Below are 26493 nucleotides of genomic sequence, written 5' to 3'. Positions count from 1 at the left end.
AGGTTGCAAGGAAGGCCCATGGTGTCCTATCGATGATCTATCGAACTTTTGCAAGTAGAGATAGGGACGTGATAATCCCATTATATAAGGCCTATGTTAGACCACACTTGGAATACTGTGTTCAAGTATGGAGACCGCACCTAAAGAAAGACATCGAGCTTCTTGAAAGGGTGCAAAGAAGGGTAACTCGCCTGGTGAGATCGGCAAAAGGGCGTCCTTATGAAGAAAGACTTCGAATATGTGGGTTGCAGAGTTTGGAAACTAGACACCTTAGAGGAGATTTGATTGAGGTGTTTAAGGCTCTGAGAGGCATCAGTAAAATGAATGAGGACAAAATTTTCAAGATTATAAATGATGCTAGAACTAGGGGACATAAATTCAAGTTACGCGGGGAAATGTTTAGATTGGACTGCAGGAAGTTTTATTTTAGCCAGCGAGTTATAAATTACTGGAATAAGTTGCCTTCATGGGTGGTAGAGGCCGACAGTTTGGGGAAATTCAAAGGTCATCTGGATAGTACTTTCGGGTAAGGGAAGCGCAAAGGATGATGGGATTAATTTCCTTTTTATTTAATTTTTAATTTCATTTTATTATTTTTATTTATTTATTTAATTTTTGTTTTTATCATTGTTTTGTTCGGATTTTTTTTTTTTTTTTTTTTTTTTTTTGGCTGGTGCAGCATAAGCCATAGGCTTTCTTGCACCATACGGCCGTTACTAATACTAATACTAATACTATTCCAGACTGACTGCAAAAGTAGAATATAAATGCATGCCCACTTAATGCTTTATCTTTACTGCTCTGCATAAGATAGTCCATTTATTCTATTGATAGCCAAGACCAGAAGAGTTTACAAGTTCATTGTGACTACCTACATAAGTACTGCAGTTAACAATGGGCAGTGCATTTTTTATGGCAATGTACAAACCTTAAGCCCACAACCTCTTTACTAGTGGGATTTTTTTTTTTTTTTAATTAAAACCGTGAGGTGTATTAGAAGAACCTATAGTACTTAGTACCATGCATGGGTTTTGAAGTTGGAGAAGATGAAAGAAGATACTTGTTAACATTAGACTTGAATTTCTGTAGATTGTAATTTTGAGGAAATACGTATGCAGGGAGGTTGTTCCAGAAAACAGAAGTTGAAGGAATAAATAAGGACGAACTTAAGTTCTGTGGATATGAAGTTGGATAGTAAAATGATGCTGACTGACTGCAGCAAATATTCTGACTGGTTTGGAAGAGAGATCGGGAATTAAAGAAGCCAACTCAAAAAAAAAAAAAAAAAAAGTGTCCATGGAAGTATCCATATAAAAGGCATGCAGAGAGTGGAGACACTTTATTAGAGATGGGCCATTAATTCACCTAACTGCCCTCTTTCGAACGGAGTCTAGAAGCCTAGGATAGGTTTTGTGGGCATTGACCCAGATGCGGGAAGAATATTCAATGGTAGAGTGGATTTGAGATTTATAGAGATTATGCAGGTGTTTGGAAGAAAAGTAATGCTGAAAGTGAAAGAGAAACCCTAGTTATTTAGATGCAGAGGAAGCAATATTTGTGATGTGCTTATGCCAAGAGAGTTCAGAAGGCAGGGTAATCCTTAATAGAGATATGTGATCTTGTCTAGAAATCTGAGGGTCTTCGTAGATAAGCAAAGGAGCAGAAAAATCCTTTTTGTGAGATATAAGATGGAACTGAGTTTTAGATGGGTTGAAATCCTTTAAACTGGAAGGTGGAATGCAATGCAATATCATCAGCAAAACTATGGATAGGATTTCTGGTCAGTGGACGACGATCATTAATATACAAGGAGAAAACAGTGGAGAAAGAACTGAACCTTGGTAAACACCAGAATTAGTGGAGAAATTAGAAGACAGAGAACCATTTTCCATCACCTGCAGTTAGCAGTCAGAGGGAAAACTGGATATCCAAGTACAAAAAAATAGTTGGCAAACAATAAGATGGAAGCTTATTTAGAAGAACTTTATACTAAACATTGCTGTTATACTGAAATGTATTAGAAGTATCATTATATTATAAGTGAAGACAAAAGTGATAACATTCGATGAGAGGATTCTTAAAGCCTGTATTCAGAAGTGAACTGGACCTCGAACACAGGTACACAAACAATTTTTAAAGAATTCACCAAAATTAATTATCAAATTAAAAGCGCAGCAGTGTTTTGTTCAACAATTATAAGAAAATGTGCAGGGCTTGTGACTGAGGTGAAAAGACTTGATTTGTGTGATTCGAGGCCAAACAAAATGTAGTGTGTCGTTATACCTTGCACCATTCAAGTGTTTGAGATATTGAAAGACCAATGTGGAAAGGGATCCAAGAAGTTTCAATGCAAGTAAGGGATCATGTGTGTAGTGTACTTGGTATAGCTTGAGTAACATCAGGATTCAAGGTGAAGATGGTGCACAGGAAACTAAATATTTTTCTAATAGACTGACAGAAATCATTGAAAGAAATTGTCAGTCAGGAAGAAATCTTAATACCAGATTTTCAACCAGGACAGGACAGATGAAATATTTTTTTGTTTAAGTGTTACAAATGATTTCATAATAATGCCTATGCTTGTTTTAAACTCTGAAAATCGAAGAGCACTCAATCAACTGGAAATTTGCTGTCATCTAAAAATCCAATCCAAGATGTTTGATAACTCACCTTCCTGTTTGAGGAGAGATTCAGAGTCTGTTTGTTCAAGCTGTTTTGTTATTTTCATCACCAGAACATTGTCATTTGAACCATTGTTGGCAGTACTGTTGGAATTCCTGCACACCTTGCTAATGCAGAAAGCGTCAAGATTGCATTCTTGCCCCCACATATTCCACAGTTGACATTTGTAAGCTTGCTTGTAAATTCAGGATATTTTCGTGATAATTTGAATGTTTTTTTTTTTTTTTTCTCCTTAATTAATGTAGATTGTAGTAAAGTAATAGTTTTATGCTCTTCAGAATTAGGCTGATATGTTTAGTTTTGAATTTATATAAATTGAACATTCTGGATTTATGATGGAGTTTGTGAGAATAACACCAATTCATATTCAAATCCAATTCAAAAATTTTGAACAATAATTCTAGGCAATAATTCTGTTCATGTTTCTTTCTTCTGGCTTGAATAAAGCAGTTTGCTTGTTTCTTTTAAATGTTATGCCAACAGTTGAAAGTGGAACATAGTCTTTCAATCCAATATATCTTACATCCACATAGTGAGGTCATTACTCCTAGATACCATTGAAGAATTATGCACAAATTTCACTTCCACTTTGGAAATTACTTTTGGAAATACCTTAGCAGAATAAACATGATGGATGGTTAGACATTTCTGTTTCCAGAGTCATGGAGTGTAAAAGAAGAGCAGAGGATTCTGTTCTTATGTTCCATATTGAAGTACTTAATGGCTGCATGTGATTACATGATGCAAAATTTCCCATAAATGAAGTTTTTATAAATGCTGAGTTATTTTGATAAATGGTAACGTTGGTAGTACATCATTTTCAAATTTGAAATTTGTGATTAAGTTTCTTGTTGCGAATGCTTTTTTTTTTTTTTTCTGGGAGCCACTAAGTAGAACTTTATTTATTGCTTAAAGATTATAGTTTTTTGTAACTTTTCATATAAATTTAGTTATGTGGTTATATTTTGTTTCCATATGAGTGATTTGGTGAATTTTATTGTTAATTCGCCTTGCAGGTTACTTAAAAACCAAAATTGACTATTGCCACCATTGTGTTGTATTAACATAAGAACGTTCAATTTCTGCTGCGATTCTGTTGTATTGTTATAAGAATATTTGAATTTTGCTACCATTGTCTTAGTACTGGTGTTGGCTCTGTGTTAAGGTTTTACCATTCTGATACTCATTACGCTGCTTCAGAATCTTTTATTCGGGAGGTTCCAAAGCAGTGTAATGAGTATCAGAATTGTTTTTGTTAGGCCTGTAAACTATAGGCAAGTATGACGCTATATTCCCAGCCCAGTCAGATGCTAAAGTGCCAAAGATATGGCCATACTCCAAATAATATGTCGATACAGCATGTCCTGACTGCAGGTACAATGACAGTGCACAAATTAAAGATGAACAAAAAAAAAAAGTTGAAATATTTCACTCATTTAAGGGTGCATCCATCGAATTATTGTACTGCAGAAACGTGACACTGTCCAAATTGTAAAGTTCAATGTCCAGCATATTCTAAATTATGGAAATTTGGAAAATAGAGGAAAGGATAAGCATAAAATAGAGCAAAAAATGTCTGGCCAAGAGTGGCAAAGAAACAAGAAGCACACAATGCTTAATATGCCAAAACATACCTATGCTGCTGCAATACCCCCAGTCAACAGCAACACATACAAGTCTCAGTACCTCGAACTCTTTCAATTGCATATTGGACCAAAATCATATTCTTATCAATCATGAAAGGAGCACCTTGTTATAGATCATGCTGACAACACTACAGTTGCAGATCTACCAGTTATTTTGTATACTATACCAGATGAAACATAATCAAAAGTAACACTAGAGTGAAGAAAGTTTAATCTTGCATAGTGACTATGGATATAGATGTTGATATCAATTAGGAAAACCAATCTTAGACCTATGTGGAAGACTATATGGACAGTAGAGATCTAACCTCCCCCAGGAAAGAAATGATGGAAGTAGATTGCCATGCAGAGAGTCAGTCCAGAAAACTGACAGAATTACACTGAGTGATCACTGAATTATGACTACCTACCTAATACTTTGTAGGTCCTCCTTTTGCCCTCAGTACAGCAGCTATCCGATGTGGCATTGATTCAACAAGATGTCGGAAGCGGTCAGGAGGTATGGCCAACCAAGTTATGTGTAATGCGGTCAGCAATGCAGGTGTGGAGGTAATTGGTGTATCCAGACACCTGATATGCCTTTCCATAGTGTCCCGCAAGTGCTCTATGTAATTGATATCAGGGGAGTTCGGAGGCTAATCGATATGCTGGAAGTCAGAACTGTGTTCCTCAAACCATTATTGCCCAAGTGCCCGATGGCTCGGTGCATTGTCATCTTGGAAGTCACCATCGTCATTCAGGAAAAAGTGCAACATAGCGGGGTGTACACAGTCTGCAAGCAGTTGACGATAGTGGAGACCACTGATACATTGTTCCACATGCACCAGGGGTCCAAGTTTCTCCCAGTGAAACATATCCCACACCATACAACTGCCTCCACCGGCCTGCAATTTTGATACCATGCATGATGGATGAAGAATCTCATGTCGTTGACACCAAATCCATACACAACCATCCACTGTGTGGAGTAAATAACATGGCTCATCCAGTGCACCTTCTTCCAGTCTTCTAATGTCCAACTTGCATGCTCTTTGCACCAGGCGAGTCTTTTACACCAATGAACCTTGGTTAGGAGAGGATGCAATAAGGGTCATCTGCTGGTAAAGCCCATACGTGCAATGCATGGTCATGCTAGATATTGTTCCAGGTTGGCCCGTGTTGTATTGGTTAGTCATCTCTTGAACAGTGCTGTGCCTGTTTGCCTGTATGAGTTGTCAGACCCGGCGCTGACCTCTAACATCAACCTTTCACTGACCTTTGCAGTTTTGCCATTGGGTTCGTTGTTTGACCATTTTGACACCAGTCCTGGTACACTTTAACTACTGTTACTCTCGAACACCCCACCAGTTCAGCCATTTGGGAATTAGAGGCACAGTAGTTAAAGTCCAATAAATCCTTCCTTTTATCCATCACGCTCGGAATTTTACTACCTACTGAACCACTGACACCTTATCTATGCTACGTAGGTCGAATAACTCTACCTCACGTGGTCAACGGATCGCATTCAGTTTTCATAGGGGTGGTCATAATTCACTGATCACTCAGTGTATATTCACTCTCTAAACCAGATAATGGAGTATATTATTCAGTGGGATTCTAGAGGCTAAAGTACCAGTATTGACAAAATACAGTAAACCCTCGCTATTTGCGGCGATTACGTTCCTGAGAAATGCTGCGAATACTGAGTTATGGCTCCCATAGTAATAAAGGGGCTCCATTCCAAAGTATGAAATATATAAGAAAAACTAGTCTAAAATTTTGTCTATGTATGTATGTATGTATTATATGTACCTTCATAATGTGACTAGCCGAGTGGGTAAAGTACCTGCCCGGCAACCCAAAGGTCGCGGGTTCGATTCCCGCCTCGGGCTTGGATCAAAGTACTGCAAAAAAACCTTGAGAGGTGCAATATGGCCACAGAAGCCGATGCGCCAACAACTACCAAATCAAAAAAAATAAATAAATAAATAATAGGACTATGTACATAGACAGTGCATAGTGAAATGCAAGCATATGGCATCAAAATGAAAACAAGAAACAATTTAATATTAAATGTAATATTTATTAGAAATTTCAAACAAATCTTTAAAACCAGCGCCTTTGCTAACTAAAAAACTTATCCCGCCACTGCTATCACCTGTTTTGCTAAAGTGTTGATAAAGGGGTTTTGCCTTTTCACGAATGATGAGTGAACTTAACGGAATTTTATTTTGAGTTCGGTCTTCTATCCACAGATTTAAAGCCTTTTCCATTTTTTCTAATTTAACATCACAAGTTACAGAGCAAATTTTTGAAGCAATTAGCGCGTTTTCACGGACACTATGGCAGATTTTTTTCTTCCGATTTCTTGATTGATCGTACCGTTGACTTATTGATTTTATAATGTTTTGCCACTGTATATTCACTCTCTAAACCAGGAAAGACTTTCACCATTAGAAATTTTGTCTAATAACTCAATTTTATTTGCTAATGTCATCACCTTCTTTGATCTTTTCACATTTCCCTTGTTATTCGTAGCCATATTTTTGTACGGGTTAGAATGAATTTGTCCACAATAAAGTCACTTTCTTCCGTTAACACACTCGAAAAAGTCTGTTTTAAACTGAAAAACAGTAGACTTTTGTAAGCATATCAATTTATAAATTAATAAATTTATTCAATTTATAAGCCTATAAATTAAAAGCAAACGACGAAACCTTCCATGACAAGCGCATAGCACATACTGAACAAGAATTAGCAAGAAACATCCACATGCACGATTTTGTCACCCCACACCCTCCACCCACTGAGTGCTGTTTTGACCGGGAAAGATAATTTTAGCCACGCCCATGCTTTTGTATGGTGGAAAATATTCACAGGGCTTTAAATTAAAATTCACATTTTTTTTAAGGTTTCATTTCATATTAAATCAGCGGCCGCGAATACGGATACCGCAAATAGCGGGGGTTTACTGTATATGAAAATTGACCACTGTTTTAGGAGAGGGTGCTGTCCAATTACTGGTCAAATGCACAGTTTTGGTACTCCACAATTTGTCATGATTTTAGTAGTTTAAAATGTCACATTTTGCTCTGTTTTGTGTCCGTCAAGTTCCTCTTCTTAAGATGTGTCCACAGACATCAACTTTGTGAAGATCGGCCAAGGTAAAAGAAAATTATGGTCACTTTCCATTAGCATTGATCTTGCTGGGTTACAGCGTGACAACTTTCCATTGTATATTAAGATGAATTTTGTTAAAGCTATTGGTACCGCAAATATCGCCTAAATGATGATGATAGCAACTATTGGGAATTGTATCTGAAGAATATCAGATATTTTACTGGTTTTCTGTCTAATTTTAATATGGTGCCTGATAAACAAAGGCAGTTGTTCTCAGTGTACACCACGCGGCCGAGCCTTGATTGGTCGGACCTTGTCTGAGTGACCGTAAATAGTGTGAGTTATTTGCCACGTACTTTAAGACATCTATATCTTGAACATTTAGGGGTACTAAATATATTTGATCTAATACAGGGTTAATAAAAGTTATTTAATGTCACTATATTTATGATATTGAGAATATATATAACAGTATGTTCAGGCGCCTCTGTAGCCAGGTGGGCAGGAGCAGCAATGCGTAGCACACGCTTCTTGACCGGGGTTCGAGCCCGTCACCACCAAATATGGAGGATGCGGAAAGGTCAGTGAATGACCACCGCATATTCCCGGAGCAATATGGCCTTAGTTGCTAATGCTCCTAAAAAAAAAAAAAAACCAAACCAAACAATACGTTCTCAGTGTCCCACGCACTCGAGCCCCGATTGGTCGGACCTTGTCCGAGTGACCGCTAGTGCAAGTTACTTGCTACTTCAAGACCTCTATATTAGGGGTACTAAATTTTAGTACCCCTAATATAGAGGATTTAACACAGGATTAATAAAAGTCAGGTAATGTCACTATATCATGATATTGAGAATATATATAATAATGTGCACAGTGCTGTCCTCCCAGAATAAACAATAAACTAAGCACAACATCCAGGTATTTTAGTAATGTGGACATGTGTTTTTGTAAAGGGCGGCTCCTAGAACGTGAGTTCAACTCCGCCTCGTATCTCTGTGAAGAACAGTATCACTACAAATGGGCCAGATGTGTGTGACGTCGGTTTGTGTGTATTGTGTGTGTTCTGTTGTTCTGTTCTGGCCTCTTGGCTACCCAGAAGCATCAATCACCTGGATAGATGATTCTGGGTACTCGTCCACACCACGGGAAGGTGGGCCAGTCCCAATGGAGCACGTACTGTCTCGATACGAGACTCTGAACCACCTGATGTTGCCAAAAGGTGGGCCAGATTTCTCTGGGGGCCCACTCCAGAGAGGGGAAAAAAAATAATAATAATTAAAATAAAAATTAAATAAACTAAAAACAGAAACAAAATGTATTTCCCGTGGTGCAAAAAAAAAAACAAAAAAAATATAAATAAATAAAATAAAATAAAAATCATAAACAAATAAATAATTATAATAATTCCCCGTGGTGAAAAAGAAAATATATTAAATAAATAAATAAAAAATAATGATAAAAAAAATAAATAAAATAAAATTTAAAAAAATAAAAAAATAAAAAAAATAATAATAGAAAAAATAATAAAAAATAAATAAATAAATAAAATAATAAAATAAATAATTAAATAAAATAAGAAAAATAAAATAAATTCCCTGTGATGAAAAAAAAAAAAAAAAAAAAGGGAGAGCTGTCTGGCACCAGTGATAGTCCACATCCCAGTTGTCAGAGCACGAGTAAAAAAAAAAAAAAAAAAAAAAAAATGAAGCTAAGTAAATAAAAAAAAAAATAAATTAAATAAAATAAAATAAAATAAAAAAAATGAATATATAATAATAATTACAGAATAATTAAATAATTTTAATCCCACAGTGAAGAGGAAGATGTAAGTCGGGGTGCCAGCAGAGAGAGAGAGTAAGAGGAAAAAAAAAAAAAAAAAAAAATGTGAGAGTGGTTATCTATCCTGCACAGAGGGAGAAAGAAGAAAAGGTGAGCCAAGGCTGCTCCTAGTTCCAGGGCAGGACCCGGAAACAGTGCAGAACGCAGGTTTGAGGAAAAATAAAAAAGAATAAATAATAATAAAATAAAAAATAAAAATAATTAAGGAATAAATAAATAATTTTAATCCCACACCCTGGCTACAATGAAGAGAAAGATGTAAATCGGGTGCAGCAGAGAGAGAATGAAAAAAAAAAAAAAAAAAAAAATGGGGGAGTGGTTATCTATCCTGCACATAGTGGGAAAGAAGAAAAGGTGAGCCAAAGCTGCTCCTAGTTCCAGGGCAGGTCCCGGAAACAATGCAGAACGGAGGTTAGAAAAAAAAAAAAAAAAAAAATAGTCAGTAGAAGGGGTGACTTTCAGTTGGCAGTGGAATTGTTAATGATCGGCATTTCCACGTCGGTGACTGACGATCAGTGTCCTCCTCCAGGCAAATACCTCAGCTGCAAAGGTCTGGAAGGCTTCGAGGTTGTTTTGGGTACATATCAGTTGATGCAGATCTGCTGGTGGGAAGTCCTGGATCTTATTCCGGAGACGGTTTCTGATATCGTTGTAATGTACACACTCTAGAAGCAAGTGTTTCCAACTTTCACTTTGTCCGCAAAAGCAGTAGGGAGTGTCGATGAGTCCCAGTGTATGCAGTTTCTCATTTAGAGAACCGTGTCCGGTAATGAGAAAGGATGATTCGAGGTATTTTAGTAATTAGGGTTGAGACCTCCTCCCCCACCCGGCAAGCTCTGGGTCAACAAGCATAAAACAGAATCTGAACTAAGCATCTCTCTCCTGCAGCCAAGCAGTTCAGTAGCTACCCTTCAGAACTCTTCATCCAGGGAAAATATGGAACCGATGAACCGAAACAATCCCGATAATCCGGACCTGGCCGTAAAATCGGAAAATCCAAGTACACCTCTGAAAAAGGCTATAAATAACGATGACCCAATAATTATAGAGAATGATGAAAATTTGGACAGTACTCTAACAGCATCCACAGCGAAGAGAAAGGGCAAGCAATCCACAGCTCCCAGATCGGAGATGAAAACCCGCTCCAAACGTGAGAACAGAGACCAAACGGAGCAGACTATCTCCCAACAAGAAAATGTGTCAGAAAAAGGGCAGGAAAAACAAGAAATCCCACTGGACCCCAGACTACCTGAAGGCACTGCACTGGAGCAGTCTCTTATTCTGAGGACTACCCTAGAAAGCCTATTTAAAGATCAACATAACAGGATTACGACTGCACTCCTGGGGGGAAATAGTGGGATTATGGATGAAAATGGAGACAATCCTAGTCCAGACCAACTTGGAAAAAGAGGTTGTTTTAGCCAAACTTCAAGTCTATCAAAACAGTAGGACAAAGGAAATGCTACAGCACTTCCCTACCTACTCCCAAGTGCTGAGGACCAACCTAAAAAAGCCAAATGAAAGCACCATTACAAACCGAACCACAACAGCCAGAGGAAAACCCTCATACCAAAACAGCACCTAGTTGTACTAAAGCCAGCCTCTATAGAAACACACAAGACCAGTGAAGAAGTAAAACAAACGGTAGAAAAGCTGAAGGGTGACTTCAAGCATACTAAGATTAAATCTATTCGGAAAACAAGAAACGTAGGGGTGTTGATTGAGACTGAAACTGTGGAGGACATAAAAGGTATAATTAGCAACCCCCAAATTTCAACGCTGGGACTCCTAGACGGAAAGGGCCAAGCATCATTGTATTTGATGTAGACAAAGAGTTAGCAGAGGAAATATACTGCAAAAACTTGAAGCAGACACTCGTGGGGGAAGAATCAGGGCAACACATTATGCCCAAACATAAAACTAAATCCAGAAACGGAAATGCCATAAATTGGATCATAGAGCTCTCAGCGGCGGCCTGGAAATGTTTGAGCCAACAATCAAGGATCTATATAAACTGGGGCAGCCACCGTTTTCGTGAGCATGTGGCTGTTCCCAAATGCTACAGGTGCTGCTGCTTTGGTCACACGACCCACACCTGCAAGCAAACACAGCCTACCTGTGGCCATTGCACGGACATCGGACATAAATTCGCATTCTGCCCCAGGAAAGCAGAACCTGCAATTTGTGTGAATTGTAAAGAAACAAAGCTACCATTTGATCACTCACTACGTGATAATAAGTGTTCAATCTACATAAAGGCTAAGAGTGCACAACAAAACAGAACCGACTATGGGGAAATAAGGAATCACTATAATCAAACAAAGATTAAATTTGCACAGCACAATGCTCAGAGATCTAAGGCTGTTGCCACACAAATGGCTAAAAAATGCCACGGAAGAAAATTATGACGTACGATCTTGTAATGTGGAGGGTAGCTCCACATTACAAGATCGTACAAGTCGATGGAGACAACACGTGGGCTGCCATTGCTGTCCGGAATCCTTACCTCACGGTAACCAAAATCTCAGATCTGTGTACAAACTGGGCCGTATGTGCCCAATATAGCCTTGCCGTTAGGGGAATTTTATGTCATCTCTATATATGCCTGTCCGGGGTAAGCTATATTGCCCATGACAAGATATATGCAAAATATCCAACTACAGATGCGGAATGCCAAACTCACAATAGGAATGGACGCCAACTGCAGATCCCCTGCTTGGCACAGTGAAAGACCAGACCGTGGGGGGTGCAAGAAATGGTCAGCGCCTGGAGGATTACATCTCCAACAGTAATCTAGCAGTTCTGAACAGACCTAATCAACCGTCAACTTTCTCCAGCACACTATGGGAGGCAAATATAGATGTAACTCTCGCCACTTGGTCGATTGTTGGGCATCTCTCCCCCTGGGTGGTACAAGAATACTGGACTACCTCTCACCACAGAGTCCTAACCTTTTACCTCCACCACTCCCTCATAAGCACAGTATCCACCTAGATTCCTCTCGCCAAGATACGCCATCCAAAAAGCAGACTGGAATTTATTCCAACAGACATTGATGGAAAAAGCCAGGAATTTTGACCCAAAATATCTCAATCCAGACCAACACCAACAAAAAAGTAATGCAGCTTATAAATGAAGCAGAAAACATGGCCGTCAGGAAGAAGAAGCCTATTCCCAAAGTGGTCCACTGGTGGTCACCGGAACTCCAGGCAATAAGACAGCGAGTGAATAATGTCCGAAAAAAGGTTCCAAAGGGCACACAGATCTGAGTATGTCAACCCCAGCAGAGGTTGACACTCAGACATCAATACCAGGAGGTCAAGAACCAATATACGGCTCAAATTAAAACAAAGAGATGCTCCTGGGAAGACCTTGTGTCCACAGTGGGAAATGCAGACCCCTGGGGAGTGGTATATAAAGTCACCACCAGTAAATTCCCCAGGGGAGAAGTCGTTGCTGCCACCTTAACACCTCAAGGGACATACATTAATAATATATTGGACCATATCCTCCTACCTTCAATAATTCCACACACGCAAGAACAGAGAACTCTCTGCGAGGGGAATGATAAATACTCCACCCAGACAGTGGAGCCCCCTTTCATAATAACGGAACTCAACATACCTGCAGCCAAAATGCAAAACAGAAAAACTCCCGGCGAAGATCAAATAGAGCCAGATACTAAAAAAAGTCTGTGGAAATTATACCGGATACTGTATTAAACCTAGCAAATCAATCCCTCGCAGAGGGTTTCTTTCCAACTTTGTGGAAGACATCCCGAGTCAGACTTATCCTGAAAAACCCTACTAAACCCCAGGACATGCCAGGCTCATACAGGTCTATCGCTCTGCTGTCGATGCTGAGCAAGCTCGTTGAACGACTCATCTACCACAGAATTGAAAACCATTACCAAAATGCTCAATTGATGTCAAGAAACCAATTTGGTTTCAGGAGGGGATGCTCCACCACTCATGCCCTCGAGAGGATCATCGATGCAGTGAGTAACTGTAACAGGAAATATTTCCTCCTCATCTCAATTGACTTCGCTGGAGCTTTTGACTCCCTCTGTTGGCCCAATGTCCTGGCCAGGCTCCGACGGGCTCAAATCCCATCAAATCTATTTCGCTGCATGAAATCTTACCTGGAAAACCGAAGAATCACTGTCAGCACTCCCTTTACCTCTGTATCCAGACCGGTTTACAGGGTCTTTCCCCAGGGATCCATCCTGGGCTGCTCCTGTGGAACCTGGTTCTTGATGAGTTTTTAAATCTGGATATTCCAAATATCATTACACAGGCATACGCTGATGATCTGATTATGACGCTTCAAGCAGACAGCAGGGCTCAACTGGAGGCCATAGGCAATCATGCCACACATGCTACAGGATTGGGCCAAGAGGAATCTTCTAATGATCTCAACTGAAAAACAAACTCAATACTCCTCAGGGGTGCTCTTGACCCTGGTAGACCTCCACTAATCAAAATAAATGGAGCGACCATCAAACTCAAACAGGAACTAAAATACTTAGGAATAATACTATACCGAAACTTGAACTTCACATCTCATCTCTGTTATCTCAGAACTAAAACAAGGAGGCTCTTGGCCCTGATAGCCAAAATCACCAGGAGGGACTGGGAACTAAAGAAGAGGGGCCCTCTCCCTTCTATACAAAACTCTTCATCCCTATCCTTGCCTATGGTGCAGGTGCCTGGTATCAGAAAGCAAACACAACAGTCAACAAGAAAAGGCTGGAGTCGATCCACCAATCCATACTATTGACAACAACTAGAGCCTGCTGCACAGTGAGCACCCGTGCACTCCAGGTCCTGGCAGGCTTCCTTCCCCTAGACCTGGAGATTGTGCGCTGTGGGCTGCTACACTAACAATCGAAAGGAAGAACCACAACTTATTTAGACTACACAACAGATCCTCAGAAAATAAGATGTTAACGGAACATCTGCAACATATCTGGCAAAATAGATGGAATCTTACCAAAAAATTTATACCCAATGTCAGTAGGGTATATCATATCTCGCTGTCCTGGTTTTCCCCTGGCTTGCACACCACCTTCCTTCTTATGGGACACGGCTCCTTTCAGAGGGAAACTCCACGAGCTGGGAATCTCCGACAACCCGAGCTGTAACTGCAGTCAGGAGTAAACCTGGGAACATCTTATCCATGGCTGTGACAACTATGAGGACTTCAGATGTCAGCTATATACACGTATCAATTCCTTGCTAAGAAACTGAGAAGAAATAATATTACAAGAAGAAGATAATTACTGCTTTCACCGTATTTGCCCGCGAACTCTTTGAAAGACAAAGATTCCTACCATATCATCACTAACCTATGAAAAAACAGACGTAACTACCTGAGATGACTGCGAAACTTTGAACTAGTGACCACCTGAAGTAGATACAACATATGAATGTAACGAACTGGACCTGACTTCTGAACTTGGACCTCCACTGGACTAATGCAAAGACGCAGATTGCAACTTGGACTCGGACCTCCAAAGGACCCAAACACAAAGGTGAAGATTGCATCTTATGATGCCATATGGCGCCCCGGTGCTCTGTCTAGCCTGCTTTTTACTCCTCTTTCCCTAGCAGGGGGAAGGAGTGGCCTGCTGTCTCTTGCCACCCCTCTTTCTCCTCTGGTGGGGCATGGGCATGCCCACTATTTCAACAGGGGTCAATCTTCCCTTACTTACAATTTCCAACCCCCCAGTCTTCCACCTCCCCCATCTCTTTCCCCTTACACAGTGCCTGCCCCACACGTACAAATTTAAAACACCAAAATTCATGCCCGACCTATAAGAAAATCTTATCACCTCCAGCGCTTATCCCTTATAGCCCCTCTAAGCAGTATATAATATACCATCTGTGCCCAAAAGAAAAAGAGTATTTATTTTTATTTTTATTATTTTTTTTTTTTTTTAGGTCCTAGCCACTGAAATCTCAGGAAAATAGGTGGTATGACCTGCCAGAGCAAACTTTAAAGGAACACCTGGCTGGCCTCCACGTGGCAGAGTACGTAAACGACAGGTCCATCTGGGGCCTGGCTGCTAAGAAGCCAGAGGGAACAAGGGGCACAACATATTACACAACACATGACCCACACACTTTTAAACCCTCTGGCCTTGACAGCGTACTGTCCTCGATACAAAGAACATACGCGGAAATGTGGTAAATCCCCGGTGCCGTTAGACCCAAAAATACTCTGTACTCTCTGTATATGATCTGACCAAAGAATATAGTCCAGTAAGCATGTCTTTACAGGAAAACAACCTAACCCTGAATATCCTGAAATTTTAAAATTACACCAGTTACTGATGAGACAGAAATATCATAACTAATGCTCGTGGTGGCGTAGCCATTCTTATTACTTCCAGAGTTATTACCAAACATATCCCACTGCAGACTTCACTAGAAGCTGAGCTGTAGTTGCTTTAGGAATCATGTTTACCATAGTTTACATGTCTTTAAGCAAAGAAAAAAATATGCTCTTCTAAGATCACAATGACCTAATTATGCAACTTCTTACTCCTTTTTCTTTACTGGTGACTGTAATGGGCACCATCCTCTGTGCACCGGTCTGATTTGCAGCAATTTGCATAGCGCTTTCACTAACCACAAGGCTTTTTAATTTTTGCAATTTTTTTATAAATGGAAAGTTTAAAATCGTCAGACAAAATTATTGGGCATAGTATTGTACTATGTATCATGCATTGGCATTATTAGTACAGGCATATGATGCAAGAAAGCAAGCTTATGCAGCATCAGCCAAAAAAAAAAAAAAAAAAAAAAAAAACTCTCCCATTTTACCCCTCCATTCGTTCCAAATGCCTGTCCAGCTTAGCCTTAAATGTATTTTGGCTATTAGCTTCCACAGAAAAAGATGGAAGCCTGTTCCACCAATCAACTACTGCTGGCTAAAGGCAAATTTCCACACATCTATTCTACAACTGCCTTTCCTCAATTTGAAACTGTGCCCCCTCAGGTTCTTAGTCTGAGCAAGAGGAAGAATCCCATCAGCATTCTCAATCAGATCACCTTGCAGGTGTCTACTGTCAAGGTGCTGTAATTTGCAGAACTTAAGCCTTTCTTGGTAAGAGCATTCCTTTGTTCCCCTCACCAATCTTGTTGCCCTTCTTTGTACTTGTTCTAGCACTCTACATCCTTCTTAAAATGAGGCCTCCAGACCTGCACACAGTACTCTAGGTGTGCCGTGATCATTGATAAGATGCCTTGACCTCCCCTGGCAGCCCATCTGCACTGCTCAGTGAACTTCATATTTGACTGCAGTTACTCCCAGGTCTTTTTCACTTTCCACTTCCGAGTGTGGTACCACACAGTTGGCACATTTCTCTTTGGTTATTGCTATCCATATGCAGTACTTTGCATTTGTCAATGTTAAACTTCAGTTGCCACTTCTCAGCCCATTTGCCAAACTTATCTAGATGCAGTTGGAGTAGCATACTGTCTTTACTGTCGTTAACAACCCTGCCAACCTTTGTATCATCTGCAAACTTGGATATTAAACCCAATATACCTTCACCAATATCATTGATAAATATACAAAACAACGATGTGCCTAACACCGATCCTGGGGTAACTCCACTAATAACATTTGTCCACAAAGAGCAGTGTCCATTGATTACCACTCTGTCACCTCCCACTCAACCATCCCTTTATCCAGTGTAGCAACTTACCCTTAATGCCATACCTCTCCAATTTGTACAGCAGTCTTTCCTGTGCAACAGTATCAAAAGATTTCCTGAAATCCAAGTATATGATATCAAAATTATTTGGCATCGTGCTGTACTATGTATCGTGCACTGTTCTCATGATCAAAAACAATCTAAGCTAATCAGCAATTGGCACGTCCATATCAGAGACGAGAAAGCTTCCCACCCTCAGAGTAGCCACTTATGGAAGCAGGAGGTAAAAGTCCATGTGGTGAAGCATTCAGTTGGTTGTTGTTTACGCCATTTACACATGTTGGAAATTTATCACGCTAGCAATTTTTATTAATAGTTGCTATTAATAAATTAAATAATAATTAATAACAGTGATAGTCGTGTGCAGTTTTTGGCCAATCATGTTATAAAGTTTTTAATTTAATAGAATAAAGATATGCCATGTGTGGTAAAAGAAGTTTAATGAATACTAGTGCAAATGAAAGGGTAAAAAAGGCACGTCGATCTATCACATTGGAAAATAAGATGGAGGTTATTCGGGGGATGGAAGCTAGTGAAAGCTGCCCTAATGTGTGTAGGGCTATGAATATGCCTCCAACTATTACTACAATTATGAAGAATGCTGATAAAATAAAACAATCGATGAAAAGTGCTACCAGAGTAAATGCTACACAAGTTAGTTACAGCGGAAGTAAGCTTTTGGATAAAATGGAGCAATTGCTGACACTGTGGGTCGATGATTTGAACAAAAAAACATTCCCTTGACCCAAGCTGTATTAACTGAAAAGGTCAATTTTGAAGACCTAAAGAAGAAAAAAGGAGGTCAGTGCAATGAAATATTTTTGCCTATCAAGGGCCGGTTCATGAGATTTAAAGCAAGAACCAAATGCAAAATTGTGAAAATTGCCAGCGAGATAGCAAGTGCAGATGGTGAGGCGTCTGCCGCATTCCCTGTAGAGTTTCAGGCCATAGTACAGGAGGCTAATTACCCTTCAGATCTCATCTTCAGTGTTGATGAAACGGGCCTTTATTGGAAAAAGTTGCCTTCAAGAACTTTCATTGCCTATGAAGAAATGCTGGCTCCTGGATTTAAAGCATCAAAAGACAGGCTGACACTTTTGTTGGGAGCAGATGTGTCAGGCAATTTAAAATTGAAGCCAGTGTTTGTGTATCATTCAGAAACACCACATGTTATGAAAGGCTTAAACAAAGCCATATTGCCTGTGTACCAGAAATCAGACAAGAAGGCTTGGGTGACATAGGACATCTTCTTGGATTGGTACGCCAACTATTTTTGCCCTACTGTTCTCAAATTCAGCAATGACAAAAATTTACCAACCAAGGCTATTCTTCTTTTGGACAATGCCCCTGGACAAACTACAAATCTGGGTGAAGTCAGAACACCTCTTAAAGTTAATGTTGTCTACATGGCCCCTAATACAACATCAGTTTTGCAATCCATAGACCAGGGGGTAATAGCCACTTTTAAACCTTATTACCTACGGCAAACATTTATAGAAATGGTGAAAGCTTTGAACATGTGTCCAACATTTACCATCAGAGAATATTGGCGATCATTTGATGTCTTAAAGGGCATCAATCACATTAACACAGCCTGGCAAAAAGTGACTGCCAATTGTCTAAATGGGGTGTGGCATAAACTTCTCTTAGATCTCATGCATGACTTCAGAAGATTCGTGGTACAAGAGGCAGGGTTAGAAGAAGTTACAGTCGAAGATGTAACTGAGCTCTTAGCTCTGTTGATAACCCAGTTTTTTTGGGTTTAGTGGAAGCAATATTTGTGAATGTGCCAGGTTAATAGTTAGAGTAATTCCTAGTATAGATATCCTATCTTGTCTAGAATTGAATGACATTAAAGATGAGCATAGGAGCAGTAGACCGTTTTTCAAGAAATAAGAGGACGGGACTGAGTTTTTGTAGGATTGAAGCTACCCAAGCATTCTTTACTCCACTGAAGAATTAGGCAATTTATAATTTAAATTCAAATTTAAATATATTGCTTGTGCATATAAATGTGAAGACTGTTAAGAATGGGGTTATTTTAGGGATTGCTTTATGAGGCTTTCATAGACATATGTTAGTTCAACTCATTATCTTGCTGTTTCGAGCTGTTTCATGCTCCTGTCAAAACAGCACTACTCTTTATTATGTCAGCTTATATGAATTATATCAGCTTATTGTACTAGATTACAAATCTTGGATAGATTCAGATTTAAAAAAAAATTACAATTTGTAACATCACCACATATCCTAATTGTAGTTGTTTTTCTCTGTCACCAGTGGCTGAAATACTTGCTCTGTTGATGTGTATCGGGATTTCTGCCATTCCTTTGTTATTAATCGAGGTGATGTATTAAATTAGTTTTCTGTGTTATTTTTTTTGCACCCGGAATAGTATTACATCTGCCCTATCACATTTAAGATGTTAGTGGAATTCATGTTGCAGTATAGGCTGTCATCATATGAGTTTGTCTAGTATGATAGAGGTGCAAAGCCGCTAATATATTCTTGATTTGTGTATTGCTGTATGAGAAAATTTTAAATATAATATATTTATTTTTATATAATTCATTTATCTTTGTATAATTTAATATATATATATATATATATATATATATATATTTATGTATATTAAATTATGCAATGTAAATGGGTATGCAGGAGGATTTAATTTTGTTTGGTCTTTTCTCTGTTCAGTGGATGAATGGATTGATAGTAATATTATTTTTGTTTTGGGTTTTTTTTTTTTTTTTAGTATTAGTTTAAACATTGGCAAATATATTGCTGTTAAATTGTTTCTTCAGGCACAGTTTAATAGCAGAATATATATTAAACCACAAGGGGCTCACATCTGGTGAGTATGTGCTTGGCACACCCAGGTTCCTGAGTTGGATATCATTATTCTTCTCTTTCTTGATGATTCCCTTCTACTTCTGACTGACTCTCTCTCTGGGTAACTCTGAATTGTTGTTTTTTTTTTTTTTTTGGCTGGTGCAGCATACGTCTAAGGATTACTTGCACTATATATTTAGTAATAATATTTGCCAATGCACATACCATTATTAATCTGTCTGTTTTGCAACTTAACAATTCTTCTGGTCTCGCATTATTTCTGATCTCATAGCACAATATGCATTAGTCTAAAATTATCCATAATGTTTAATAAAATGTTTTAGTTATACATACAGGCATGTAAATGTACTTTATTATTATTATTTATTAATGTTTCCTTCTTTCAGCATCCTTTTATAACAAGATCCAGACCATCTAGAGTTATTTTAGATTTAATACAGCGTACAAAAGCTGCAGTTAGAGAGCTGGATAATTTAAATTATCGCAAAATGAAAAAAATCCTTATGGTTGATTCTCAGGAAAATGAAGTAAGCACTGGTGAAGTAGAGGAAGATTCCACTGTAAGTTTTTGCTTTTATATATTCTTTCTAGAAATATGTAATATTTGGCTACTTTACATAGGCTGCTGTTATATGACTAAAGTTATAGCTTTGTTATATAATGGTTATATAATATTAGTTATAATTAAAATCATTTAAGTTATTATATGAGGTGTGGCAATAAAAGTTCCCAGACCCGTGCTGTTGCAGTCATGTTCGCTGAGTTTGAAAATAAACAAAAGTGGTATAGTTCAGACCTCTTCCAACAGATTGTGGCACAGAGATTGTCCAGTAGTCTGAGAGGTTACAAGCAACAACCAGTTTCTAGCCTTAACGTTCGTTGTCACGATTTTGCAACAAGTCAATGAATAAATATCAAATTTTTCTTTAAACTGAAAAAATCTGCAAAACAATTGTATGAAATGTTTAAAACTGTTTATGGTGATGAAATGTTAAGTTGTACCATGTGTTTTTGAATGGTATAAGCAGTTAAACAATGGACGTTGAACATTAGGATGTTCATGACAACCAAGTTGGCATTCATTAACCTCTTCAAATGAGGACAGAGTTGCAAAATTTCAGGAAATTGTGGCAAGATATCATATGACTCAGAATGATGGTTGATGAGTTAGATATGAATAAGGAGATGATTCGTCAAATTCTCTATGAAGATTTAGGGGAAAGGAAGATCTATGCATCATATAACGTAGAATTTTTCCATTTTTATGTAGTTGTCACAGTAGTAGTTGACAAACTGATTTCTTTAGTGGTTTCCGTTATTGTTGAATAACATTTGTATTCTATGATGATAGTGATTTCCTACTCGTCACTTGTTTTGAAAGTTTTGAGATCAAATTCCAATGTTGACTAAAGGAATTTCTCAAAGGCTGTTTCACTTGCAGTTAGTCAGCCTTAGCATGTCATTTTTTCATGAGAAATTTGAGATTTTTCATCCCATAAACAGGAAGTTCATTTGCAGTCGTGCTCCTTAGAATATGATGGCAACAAACTTCTACCATTGTATTGAAGATCTGGGTGCCAAACGAATCCTGTGCGATTTACATTGTGTTCTAGAAAAGCAATTAAAGTTTATCTTGTCTTTCTCCTAAAATGTCTTCCATTTAAAGCAGTTCTATACTTGAAATGTCACAAAGCAGAAAGGAAATTTCACTATCTTTTCTTTGCACATATATTATTTTACTAACCAATAACCCCCCCCCCATGCTAAAATGAGCAAACTGTGGAATATGACAACTGTTCTCAACTTGAGCAGCCTAGGCACTCATTATGCTCTTCCATTATGCTCTTCCTAGGCACTCATTATGCTCTTCCATTAAAAAAAAAAAAAAAAAAAAAAAAAAACTGACTACAACACATCACAGTCAAAAAGACTGTGATGCTTATCTTGCATTCACTTCAGTGAGTTCTCTATTCCCTTTTCGTATATAGAACCATTTAAAAATGTAGTGGGTACATCCAAAATGGTGAGAGAACTCAGATCTGCGTTTTTACAGATATAGACTAAGAGAGTTGTAAACATTCTGAGACTCTGTTAAATTTATCCACCCTTGATGGTATGCCCATATAAGTCAACCCATATACAACATTGGCCCCGAGTGCCTAGAATTATAGTGATCAAGCAATTCTCTGAGTAATTTTTAGAGTGTTTTCTAAGAGAATATGGTTTTGTTCAAGTTTTCTTATGTTCCTATTAATTAATAATAAATTTAGTTTTATGAACTGTAAGTAAGTTTTGGAAAGGGAAACCACCATTCTTTTTTTCCCTTAAAACTAACATACGAACTTTTATACCACTTTGTCACTCTAGTGCCACTGCCCTGCCTCCCCGCGGTGGGGCCGATAACCTGGGAAAATAAATAGTAATTGAAAATGACTTTTCTCAGCCCAAAAAATTGAAAACCACCCTTCAAGAGGAGATACCAGTGTTTCCCCCATTCTGCATTCGCTATCAGACCAGCCCCTGAGTAAATTATCTCTATTCCTTGTGCAAAAATGCATTGAGTCTGCTGCAGGTTGACCGAAATCGGTAAAGTGACTTCATTCTGGGGATCTTCTGGTAGAGACTCTGAAATCCCAACATTCTGCAAAGTTATTGAAGTTGACTACTTTTGGCTGACAGCCAATAAAAGTTATTCCCCATGCCACTCTAAACTCTTCAAAGGGAGTAATAGCAGAATGGGACTTCTGAACTGTATCAGAGGAAGAAATTGTCCAAGAGCTACGTGAACAGAGTCATCCAAGAAAGGAGAATCATGACTCAAATGACAGTATTCTTGTTCTGACTAGGGGCATAATTCTCACCTTTAGCTCTCCCACTTCCCAGTATCTGTCAAAGCAGGCTATCTCCATTTTCGTATTCGTCCTTGCACTTGAACCCCATCAGGTATTACATATTCCTGGAGGAGAATCCATAACGAAGTGATCACTTCCCCGTGATAACCTCGTTTCACAGTGGGAGACCATGTCTTCCCTTCAGGTTACCATGGTGGAAGATTGATCAGGCTGACTGGACTGCCTTCCAACATCAGGCAAATTTTGATCTTAGCACAGTCAGTCAAGAGCCTATCAATGATGCAGTTAAGTACATCACAGAAAATATTGTCCAAGCAGCTGCGAATGCTGTTCCAAAACCATCTGCCCGGTTTCCACCATTTCCCAAACCTTGGTGGAATTCACAATGCACAACAGCAAAAAAGGCTCAAAACAAAGCGTGGGGGATATTCCGCCGATATCCTACCACGACCAACCTTATAGCCTTTTAAACGTGCACGAGCCAAAGCACGATATATCCGTCGTCAGAGTCAAAAGGAATCGTGGATCTGTTTTACATCATCTATTAACCAGTCTACCAACTCTAAAATAGTCTGGGATAAAATCCGGAAAATGAATGGAAAATATACATCCCACCCTTCTTCACTCCTAGATTATAATGGATGCGCTATTGCAGATCCAACTGCAATAGCCAATGCTCTTGGGGAAACATTCTCTAACATCTCTGCAACATCCTCGTGCTCCCCAGAGTTCCTGGTCCTGAAACATAAACTGGAAAAACAAGCACTTAATTTTAAGTCCAAGGGCCTCTATCCCTACAACGGGGCGTTCACTATAGAGGAACTGAAAAGAGCCCTCACTGTTTCCAAAGCAAGTGCTATTGGACCAGATGGTATCCATTATGAAATGATTAAACATCTTTCACCAAAATCTATGGATTGTCTGCTCCTTCTGTATAACAGAATCTTTACTGAAGGGCAGTTTCCGGACTCCTGGCGAAAGGCAATCGTTCTTGCCTTTCCTAAGCCAGGAAAGGATCCAAAAGTCACCACCAATTATCGTCCTATTGCTCTGACTAGCTGTCTGTGCAAAATCCTGGAGAGAATGGTTAATTCTCGTTTAATATGGTATCTCGAATCAAATGACCTTCTCTCCAACATCCAGTGTGGCTTCCGAAGGAACCGGTCCACTTTGGACCATCTTATTAGATTGGAAGCATCCATCCGGGATGCTTTCCTAAAACGCGAACACTTGGTGTCGGTGTTCTTTGACATGGAGAAAGCGTATGACACAACTTGGAGATTTGGCATTTTAAAAGATTTACATAGCCTAGGTCTTAGAGGGCATCTCCCCTTTTTTATTCAAAACTTTTTAGCCAATTGATCGTTCCAAGTTCGTGTGGGATCCTCACTCTCTCGCTCCTTTAGCCAAGAGGAGGGAGTACCACAAGGATCAGTTTTAAGTGTCACGCTTTTTGCCATCAAAATAAATTCCATCACAGAACAACTTCCTCCGACTGTAAACAGTGCCCTCTATGTTGATGACTTTAGCATTTTTTGTCAGTCGTGCAACATGAGGGTTATTGAAAGACAACTGCAGAAAGCCATTGACAGTCTGAATTCCTGGGCACTTGCTAATGGCTTCAGGTTCTCGCCGGAGAAGACCGTTTGCGTACACTTTTGTTGAAAGTGTAATCTTCATCCTGAACCTGAATTAAGGCTCGGACAAAATGCTATTCCAGTAGCAGCGAACACAAAATTCTTGGGACTCATATTCGATAAAAAACTGACCTTTTTGGATCATATTCGTCAACTCCGCACAAAGTGCACACGTGGGCTTAATATTCTCCGCTGGCTCTCCTCTACATCTTGGGGAGCAGACTGATGGACCCTTCTTTGGCTTTACCGTGCACTTGTGCGATCCAAACTAGATTATGGGTCCCAGGTATATTCCTCAGCCAGAGACAGTGTCCTTCGATGGCTGGACCCCGTCCATCATCAGGCCCTATGTATTGCTACTGGAGCATATCACACATCTCCTGTCAGTATTAAGTGTCACGCTTTTTGCCATCAAAATAAATTCCATCACAGAACAACTTCCTCCAACTGTAAACAGTGCCCTCTATGTTGATGACTTTAGCAAAAATTCAGGTGATAAATGACTTTCATCAACCGGTGAAATACCACCACTTTGCTTATTGGAGGCTTGAAGTGGTGAAACCCATGTTTAGTCTCTAGAGCAAAGTTTCCGGCATCCCCCTCCCCCCATACTTCTCCTTCAACCCATGCACAGTACTAAGTACTATAGGTTTTGATACCTTTCGTGTTTGGGGTTTTCATAAAAAAAAAAAAAAATTTTTTTTTTGTCAGTCGTGCAACATGAGGATTATTGAAAGACAACTGCAGAAAGCCATTGATAATCTGAATTCCTGGGCACTTGCTAATGGCTTCAGGTTCTCGCCGGAGAAGACCGTTTGCGTACACTTTTGTCGCAAGCGTAACCTTCATCCTGAACCTGAATTAAGGCTCGGACAAAATGCTATTCCAGTAGCAGCGAACACAAAATTCTTGGGACTCATATTCGATAAAAAAACTGACCTTTTTGGATCATATTCGTCAACTCCGCACAAAGTGCACAAGAGGCCTTAACATGCTCCGCTCGCTCTCCTCCTTATCTTGGGGTGCAGACCGATGCACCCTTCTACGGCTTTGCCGTACACTTGTGCAATCCAAATTAGATTATGGGTCCCAAGTATATTCTTCAGCCAGAGACAGTGTACTTCGATGGCTGGATCCTGTCCATCATCAGGCTATACGTATCGCTACTGGAGCATTTCGAACATCTCCTGTCCAGAGTTTATACGTCGAAGCAAACGAACCACCGTTATCGTTGCGACGTAAGCAGTTGTCTTTAAAGTACGCTTTAAAACTGAAATCCCTGCCAGACCATCCTACGTGGCCCTTCGTTTTTGAGCCACGATGGGAAAACTTGTACAATACCCCTAAGACTGCCAATCGTCCTTTTGGTATTCGTCTCCAAGAGCTACTCAATGAACTTAATATCAAGGTAGACAAGGTTGCCCAAACATCAAAGCAACCCTTTCCACCCTGGCATGCTCGTGTCACTGCATGCGACTTGTCGCTTAGAAACTGGGGAAAGTCGGACACTCCATCATGTGTCTACCTGCAGCTTCATTCAGCACACCGACCTGAATATTCCGACTTCGCGCCAGTCTACACAGACGGTTCGAAGTCAGAATCATATGTGGGATCTGCTGCTGTCTTTACAGACAGCACTATCAGAGCAGATCCCCTCTGAATGCAGCATATTTACTGCAGAGCTGCATGCTGTAGAGTTAGCCTTGGATCATATTAGTAAATGCCAATACCAACGGTTCATTTTATATTCCGACTCTCTTAGCATGTTACAGGCTTTAATATCTCTGAGGTATAATCCTCATCCAGTTCTGTCTAGCATTCAGCAGAAGATTCACATTCTCCATGAACGCAAATATGACATCCGCTTCTGCCTGGATTCCCAGCCACATTGGGATTAGGGGAAATGATTTGGCTGACGCCGCAGCCAAATCAGCAATTCCCAATAATAAGCGCTGCCTGTTAGTCCCTTATACAGACTACAGGCAAATAATACGCGAGAAGATTCACTCCCAATGACAGGATTCATGGAATAGACAGACTGCGAATAAATTATATCGTATAAAGCCTGTAATTGAACCGTGGCAGTCTAGTCTGCGCAGGAATCATAAGGAGGAAGTTGTTCTAGCTCGTCTCTGCATAGGACATGGTCATCTTACACA

General features: G+C 39.4%; 1 protein-coding gene across 1 annotated transcript in view; it reads left to right on the top strand.

Annotated features, from left to right (window-relative positions):
- Window positions 1-26493, top strand: part of LOC150081842 (serine/threonine-protein kinase Tao-like) — a 319424-nt gene that overhangs the window by 34443 nt on the left and 258488 nt on the right. The window contains exon 3 of the mRNA XM_090378937.1: window positions 20232-20405. Within this exon, the coding sequence (XP_090235063.1) occupies window positions 20232-20405 (174 nt within the window). The remainder of the gene's footprint in view (window positions 1-20231; window positions 20406-26493) is intronic.

This window comes from Mastigoproctus giganteus, chromosome 8 (genome assembly GCF_048544385.1).
Source record: "Mastigoproctus giganteus isolate SK-2022 chromosome 8, ASM4854438v1, whole genome shotgun sequence".
Lineage (NCBI taxonomy): Eukaryota > Metazoa > Arthropoda > Arachnida > Uropygi > Thelyphonidae > Mastigoproctus > Mastigoproctus giganteus.
The sequence above is the reverse complement of the archived record's forward strand: the minus strand, read 5'-3'. Positions and strand labels throughout refer to the sequence as shown.